General features: G+C 48.7%; 1 protein-coding gene across 1 annotated transcript in view; it reads left to right on the forward strand.

The window, feature by feature from the left end:
* Positions 1 to 3,911: 3,911 nt before the first annotated feature.
* Positions 3,912 to 8,365, forward strand: part of CTBS (chitobiase) — a 43,479-nt gene continuing 39,025 nt past the window's right edge. Inside the window, exon 1 of the mRNA XM_008690664.1 lies at positions 3,912 to 4,079. Coding sequence (XP_008688886.1) covers positions 3,912 to 4,079 — 168 coding nt within the window. The remainder of the gene's footprint in view (positions 4,080 to 8,365) is intronic.

Below are 8,365 nucleotides of genomic sequence, written 5' to 3' on the forward strand. Positions count from 1 at the left end.
ACAAAATCTGAATGAAAAAGTTGTAGAAGGTTTGTGAAGGGGAATCCTTGGAAAGGAATTTTACAGGTGGTCAGGACTGATAAAGATTGAATAAACGAGTTTTAAAAGTCCACTGATAGAAGATAAAATGTGGTTTTCTCTCTATTAAAAAGATAATACTTTCTTGCATTGTTGGTCTGCTCTTGATAAGAAATTATAAACAAAGGTTTATAATGAAATTAAATTTTAAAAATTATAAACAAAGGTTTATAATAAATAAAAAAAAAAGTTTCTATGTTTTGTCTTTACCAAGTTTGTAAGAAGCTCTCATGAGGTCTCTAACCGTGGCCACTTTTGTCTTCTGTTACTTGCAGAGTTGCTGTTTTACTCTGCTGCTTCGGCCGAATGTGTTCCTGCAAAAGTGCTTCATCTTCCAGGAGATTCGTGGAAAAGACTGACAAGTACAGGTTTCTGGTAACCAGGATCAATTTGCCTTCACGTAGGAGGGATGATAATAAACCTTTTAAGTGCTCGCCCAAGGCTACCTGCATAGCCCCACAGTATGTCATGGGATGGTGGCTGGGGACCTGTCCCTGTTCTCCTTCCTCACATCAGTGAAATGTACATCAATGGCCAAAACATTAACATGTAGAAATTTGCCTCTGCCACAGGACACCTTACAGGCTTTGCTGGAGCCTCTGCAAGGAAAGGATGGGCCGCGAATCCACAGAAAATGCAAGGCCCAGGCACTGCCGTAGGCTTTGGGTGGCATCTGGTCCAGTAAGACTTATGTTGTCCCAAAAGTTAGAATTGATAAGGTACAATCCTATCCAACCCCTAAAAATGTGAAGGAGGCGCAAGCTTCTGTAAGGATTTGGGGGTTGGGGAGGACTCTTATTCCCTACCTGGCATACTGCCTCCATCTCTTATTCTGCCGGCTAAAGAAAGGGCACACGTGGGACTGGGGATCAGAGCAGCAAGCTGGTTTTAAGAAAGCAAAAATATTGGCAAAGCAGATTAATGTTCTGGGCATCTCCCAAGTAGGGGTAACATTTGAGTTAAATATGTCTGTGACTCCAAAGAGGGGAGAGTGTCCCTAGGGTTTTGGTCCCAGTTCCGGAAGGGGGCAGAAACCCAATAAACCCCAGAGAGCAGCAGCTCCCAGCAATGGGCACAGCGCTCCTCCAGGTAGCGCCTCTCACACAGCAGCCGGTGGGTGGAGCTGAGTGGTCTGGCTGGTGATCACGCCCGAGCCCCGACTGTTTACCCTTTACGCTGACAGCTACGCTGTACCGAAGGGATTAGCCCTGTGGCTTGGACGATGGGAGGCCAAGGGGTGGATGATTATGAATAAGCCCTTATGGGGTCAAAAGGTGTGGGAAGACATTTGAGTTCATCTGCAAGATCTTGTCTAAGGAGCCCTCACTGCTCTCCAGCCGCAGCTCATAGGCGCTGACACCCCCCGGCACTCAGGAAATTGATGCCCTACCTCAGGTACGAGCTTGAGCTAACGACCCTCCGGTGGGCACAGCAGACTGGGTGGCAGAAAGAATGGCCATCACGGTCCCCAGGTGGGGTGGCATATGGCCAATGAAGCCAAATTGCCCTTGAAGTACAGAGACTTCATTAATGAGAGAACAGGCCATCCTGTGTGTTCTAAACAACACCCCGGGCAACTGCCGGAAGAATCTGGGGCCATTCGCTGCAGTTCCACCCAGTGAAGAGCTGGCGATTGACTATACCGGCCCCTCTGTGAAGACCCAGTATACGCCCCGGTTTTTGCGGACGCCGCATCCGGCCTAACGCAAGCGGTCCCCTGCCGCTGTGCACAACAGGCTGCCACCATTAGGGGCTTAGAGGACTGAGTACTGTGTGTGGGTACCCTCATCGAGTAGATAGCAATTAGGGAGTCACATTTCGAAGGTCAGGGTGTGTAAGACTGGGGGGAAAAAGACATCAAATGGAGGTTTCATCTCCCCAGTGATCCACAAGCAGCAGGGTTGGTAGAAAGAAAACAAATATTAAAACAGCAGATTAAATTGTTAGCAGATGAAACCACCGTGGCCTGGTGGACTGGAGTACTGTCTAGGCATTCGTACACTTGAATCATCACTGAGTAGGACCAGTTGCCCCATATGCCAGACTGGGGACCCCTGCCAAGGCCCTCAACACCAAAAAGGTGTGGACACGACAGGAAACCGTCATTGCTCCAGCTCTCAGCCGTGGGTCAACACGCTGTGCTGCTGGGACCGCTGAGCCCGCCGCGCCCGGGAAAGGAATTAGCTCCTGGAGTTTGCAAGGCCGCACGCTGACGGGCCGGCGAGCAACTTCACACTCATTCTCCACTGGGATCCACTGTCCTGCTGCAAGCCGGACTTGTGGAAATGCACGAGGCCTGAAATGGAGCACACACCTTGAGAGAGAGGAGAAGGTGGGGGTCCTCTTCTGCATATCCTGTCCGCAGTCTGTCTGCTCATGCCTGACAGTGCTACCTCCCCTGGCCAATAGTTCCTAAAGCTGCCGTCCTCCCTCTCTCCTCAAGCCCGGGGGGAAACTGTCTCATTGCTGTGATCAGCTGGCTACTGTCTTTGTTCCCTCCATGGGCTTGGAGGGTGTTATAGCCCACATAGAGAGCCTTACTACCTTCAGCCAGCAAGCCCTGAAGGATAGCGGAAACACTGTCCTTACTGAAGGCTGAAATGACTCTAATGAGAACTGTCCTCTAAAATAGGATGACCTTGGGCAGTATTACTACCTCACAGGGCGGCACCTGTGCCATTATCAAAACAATGTTCTCAGCTCATTCCTGATGAGTCTGCTGATGTATCATCCCTATTAAATCACGTGAGGACACAGGTGAATGCCCTGAGTGATCCAACCCCCAGCCTAGAGGATTTAATAAATGGGTGATTTGGATCCTGGGGCTCCTGACAGAGTTGTCACTAATTCGGGGAATTACTGTCGTCCCCTGTGTTTTCTCTTACGTGCGCCTGTATTGTTGCTATGGCATCTGCCTCCATTGCAGCAGCCGGCCACTAAAAGAGCCACCTCCATGTTAATGAAACCCCTTGCTGACCACTCAGGACTCATTGTGGAAGAGGGGGGCACATGAGATTGTAAGAACTGGTCACCAGGGGTGGAAGGTCGGGATTGTCATCACAGAGGCACGGCCACCGATTGACCTGTGAATACTCTGAGCCTCCTCACCCCTTCCTCTGTCCTTGGAATGCGGCTTCTGCTCGCCTTTGCTGCTCCCAGAGGCTTCTCCAAAGACACAGCCTTGAGATAGTGACGTAGTATTGAAAACACCTGCACGGTCTATGCGACTAAGCCCAGTTAGGGCCCATTTATAAGCTTTTTAAGATTTGGAGGGTTGCTGCAGGGATCCATTCATCTTGCTGCCGCCCAAGACAAAGCCTTGTATGTAAGGTCGTTGCTATTACTAAAACTGCCACCTGCCACCCTGGAGTGACCCGCCTCTTTCCTCTCTCCCTGCCCTGTGTGCAGGAGCCAGTTTCAGAGCACACCAGGAAAGTTCCTGAACCCTCCCCCCCCATTCCAACCATGCTGCTCAGTCATCCCTGTCAAGCCCCCCTCCACTTTCAAAGTGTACAAGGAGGACAAAGGGCCACGACACGAAGACAGGTGCAGAGTGTTGAGGGGTATAAATGGTACTGATGACATGTGCTTGATTGAATCGGCAGGTCTGCTGGGGCCTGAGGCACTGGCTTGCCAGGGCAGGTCTTCGAGGCAGCCTTTCTCCTTCACCCCACCTTCACGTCCCCATTGGCCGAGACTGCCCCGCCCTCCCCACGTCAGCCCCTCCCAGGTCCGCTCTGCGCGCAGGCAGGGCCCACCTTGCTGAGAGGCTTGACCCGAGCCAGCGGGTGGAGGAGCTCGGTCCCGCCGAGGAGTGAGGAGGGACTGCCGCCATGACGCCACCGCAGCGTGGTCGCCTGTGCCTCCTCGCCCGCCCGCCACACGGCGTCCCCGCGCTGGCTGTGCTGCTGCTGTCACTGCTGCCATTCTGGGCAGGGGCCCGCTGCCCTTGCCAGGATCCAGCGTTGTGCCAACCCATCACCCAGCACCCTGACTTCGAGGTCAGTTCTCCCTTGGCCTTTCGGGTTTGGTCCTTATGGCCTGGTAAGAAGCTAGAGTAAAGCTGAGCCCTGAGAAGAGGTGGTGCGGGTGCAGTCACCAACTTTGACACTCCCTGAGGGCCTCTTCATGGACGGCCTTCGTCATATGATGGGGAAACTCAGGTTGGGCAACTCTTCCCACGGCTCACAGTTAGTGCGGCCGGAAAGAGGCAGGCAGGTATTCAAACCCGGGTCTGGCCCCAAATGTAGGCTCCTTTCATTGGCCCGCAGTGCCTCTCGGTGGCGCGCTGGGCAAACCGGCGAGGAGGCAGGGTAAGAAGGCATTTCCTAAGTAGCAAGTTCGATTGCTTTCTAAGAGCATGAATATTTAGGCTGAGAGAATCGCAGCACAACAAACAGGACACTGGAATGCAGAATGTTCTACAGTACCTTTGCTTTTCCCTATCTACCAGCCCTTTCTTTTAGGCACCTCAAAACAATCCAAGAGGGATGGTAAAAATATTTTCCTTCTACCCACCTACCAATTTATAAGGCTTTGGGGAACTTTAATCAAACACCCTTTCACAGGTGATATGAAAATCAGCTGACACCCAGAGTTTGATGACTGCAACAGGCGTTGAAGGAGGAAAGGCTTAATACTGTGAAAAATAATGGACGAAAACCTCCTTTAACTTTTTGAGGAACCTCCAGACTGTTCTCCAGACTGGCTGCATCCATTTGCATTCCCACCAGCAGGGCAAGAGGGTTCCCCTTTCTCTGCATCCCCCCCAACGCTGGTTGTTTCTTGGGTATTAAAGAGGGCACTTGTTATGATGAGCACTGGGTGTTGTGTTTAAGTGATGGATCCCTGAATTCTCCTCCAGAAACCCATATTGCACTGTATGCTCACTAACTAAAATTTAAATTAAAAAAAAAAGAAAAAAGAAGGAAACTTCCTAAAGGAATGGTCAGGAGGCCAGGTAGGGGGAGCTCTCACCTCCTTGTCAAGTGCAGAAACAATAGGGAAAGCAGGGGTACTTTGCAGGTGGGTATTACTTTACTACCCTAACAGGGGGAAGAAAGGCTCTCCTCCTTCTGGCAACAGCCCAACCAATGCGACATCCTCACAACTTAGCCAATGAAAAGCCCCTATACTTCAAACTCCCAGTTTACTCTACTTGACTTTTTGTTTGTAACAGCCTTCCTAACGTCCCCCTTTCCTCTATAAAAGTGTTTTTCTCCTTCGTTTTGTGGTTTTGCTGTAGCTTGTTTGTCCTGGTTTGCAATTCCCTGCTGTTCCCAAATAAACACTTCTTCGCAGGTAAGATAGCCAACAGTTTTATTTTTAAGGTTAACATTAACATTACTTAGTGATCAGACGCGGGATCCAGAGAAGAACTCCCCCCTCCCCACCCCCAACAGCTCTGAGGCTGGTCAGCAAACAGGTGCTGGTCCCCTTGGCGCCTGGACTCCTTGCTTTCTTGCCCACCCTGGGGTATGAGGGTAAGTTTTGTCCCGGATTTCAAGCACCACACTGTGTGTTTGAGTTTTCCAGACATTATTTGGGATTTGTTTTAAGGTCTTGTTTTTGTTTTCTAAGGGTACTCGGCCCTTGGTAGGACTCCTGTTTGGAACTGGACTGTTGCTACTGGAACTGTGCGGGCCTTTGGCCTGATTCCTTCTGAAACCAGGCTGTTCCTGTCGAAACTGCTGTTCAGGAATTTTTCTCTTTAGAGAAAAACCTCCAGGAAGTGGGATTCCAGTCATCAGAATGCCTCGAGGGTGCCCCCCAGCCAAGCTCTGGCCAGTTTTGTTTTAAAACTATGGTCTTGGTGCCTGGATGGCTCAGTCGGTTGAGTGGCTGCCTTTGGCTCAGATGGTGATCTCGAGGTCCTGAGATCGAGCCCCACCTCAGGCTCTCTGCTCACTGGGGAGTCTGCTTCTCCCTCTGCCCCTCCCCCGCCCGCTCTCGCTCAGTCTCAAATAAATAAATAAAATCTTTTAAAAAACAAAACTGTGGTCTCTCCCATATGCATTTATAACTGAATGGATTGACTTAACCAAAATGCAGAACATCAATGGCCATTATGGGGAATTTTGATTTCCCCAAGCTTGCTTTACTCAAAGTTAGAAAGCTGTGGCTCCAAAACAAACCTGAATGGGATGCTTATGTTAAATGGTACCTGGAGGCTTCCGATGTTCTCAGGATTCTAAGTTCGCCTCTTTGCAAGACACTATTTCTAACCTGAGGCAAAAAATTGAAAGGAGTCAAAATGGCTTCTGAGGCCCCTTTTCCTTCCCTCATTTTTGCAGACATGAATCTGTCTCCTCCTTCCTCTCCCGAGCCTCTTAAAAAACATACTCTTTATTTTTAAACTTTTTTTAATTTTTATTTTTTAGATCTTATTTATCAGAGAGAGAGAGGACACATGAACGGGAAGGGCAGAGGGAGCGGGAAAAGCAGACTCCCTGCTGACTGCGGAGCAGAGAACCTGAGGCAGGGCTCCATCCCAGGACCCTACAATCATAACCTGAGCTGAAGGCAGATGCTTAACTGACTGAGTCACCCAGGCACCCAGTTTTTTGTTGACCTAAACAAAACCCAAGTTTCTTATGTTCCCTGGACTAAGGCCGAATTGTGAGCCATGAAGTTTCCTAAAGTGACTGAGTACCTCCATGAACTTTGCTGAAGAATTCAGCATGTTCAGACTGAACAGCCTCGAGTCTCGGCTTTATATCAACTAGCCCACCTGCTTAGCAGTGAGGACCAGGCCAAGCACCGGATGAAACAAACCCTAAGGTAACATCCTGACGGTGATTTAGAGAAAGCCCTAACTTTTGACCCGATACTGGAACGCTTGCTGGGGATCTCTACTGAGCAATTAGAGTAGCTGTTGTTCAGCTTGCTGATTGACACAGGATTCGGGCTTACACACAAAAGCCTGACAAACCTGTTCATGATTATTACAATCAACTCCAAATTGTATTTTAAGACTGTTCTGGTCTTTCTGTAGATGTTGAATCCACCTGGGTGGCATTTCATTCTGTTTATCAGTGGGCTTAACCGGGATCTTTTCTTTTAGTTAAAAGGATCAGGATGAAATAGGAAATTTACCACTCCAGATTTAGTTAATTTGACAAATCTGCTCACTCACATCTTTGATGACCCACCTAAAAGAAAAACTGCTAAAATTCGTAATTTTTTTTTAAAGATTTTATTTATTTATTTGACAGAGAGAGACAGCGAGAGAGGGAACACAAGCAGGGGGAGTGGGAGAGGAAGAAGCAGGCTCATAGCGGAGGAGCCTGGTGTGGGGCTCGATCCCAGAATACCGGTATCACGCCCAAGCCAAAGGCAGACGCTCAACGACTGAGCCACCCAGGTGCCCCTAAAATTCTTAATTTTCAACTCCAGCAAATGAAGGCCTCTAAACAAACCCCAAATCTCCGTAGTTTCTGTTGTTACTGCTCTTAAGAGCCAGGGCGTTGGGAAAAGAGAGTATTATGAATTTAAGCGTTCCAGGTACCTTCAGCCTTCTAGTTGGCCTTTCCAGTGTCCTCTTAATTCCCGGTAACAGAGTCCAAGAAATTATAGGGGCTCTTCTCAATCCTCCCTCTTAACTGGCTTCAGAGAAACCACTCTCCAGACTGGAAATGAAAATCTGCTTGTATTGATACCACAGCTACCCTCCCAGTGCTTACCCCCACTGCTACAGAGCAGCCCCTGCCTTAGAGCACTGAAGCGGTTCCAATAGTAGGGCTCTCGAATAAACCTCAACAAGACCCTGCTCTGAACCTTTTCCCTTTTGTCTAGGCCCTTTGAGACCTACCCTTTTTCCTCTTATTCTACCTCCATTTATTGGGCTGAGATTTCTTAGAAAAGTAGGATGCCAAGATTTTTCTCAAAAGGGAGAAATAATTCTAGAATTTGACAATGGTAATAAAAATAGCCAACCAGGAAAATTAAATGACACTTCAATGTTTTTTATTTATTCGTATTGGCTGAGCTACCATCCTTTTTATGGGCAAAAGCCTCAATTGATATTCGCAAAATCCACAGTGCACCTTCCATCAGGATTCAAATCCCTTAAAATCTCTCCCATAATTAATAGCCTATAAATAAGCCTCTCAAGGAGACATCAAGTCCATAATAGAATATTACAACGCTCGGGGCTTCATCATCCCCCGCACTAGTGCCTGTAATACCCCTATTTTAGCTGTGAGAGAACCCAATGACCAGGATGGAAATTTGCCTAAGGCCTCCAAGCAATAAATAACATTGTTACTCCTCGGCACCTTGTGGCTCC

The sequence above is a fragment of the Ursus maritimus genome, unplaced genomic scaffold (genome assembly GCF_017311325.1).
Source record: "Ursus maritimus isolate PB19 unplaced genomic scaffold, ASM1731132v1 scaffold_12, whole genome shotgun sequence".
Taxonomy (NCBI): Eukaryota; Metazoa; Chordata; class Mammalia; order Carnivora; family Ursidae; genus Ursus; species Ursus maritimus.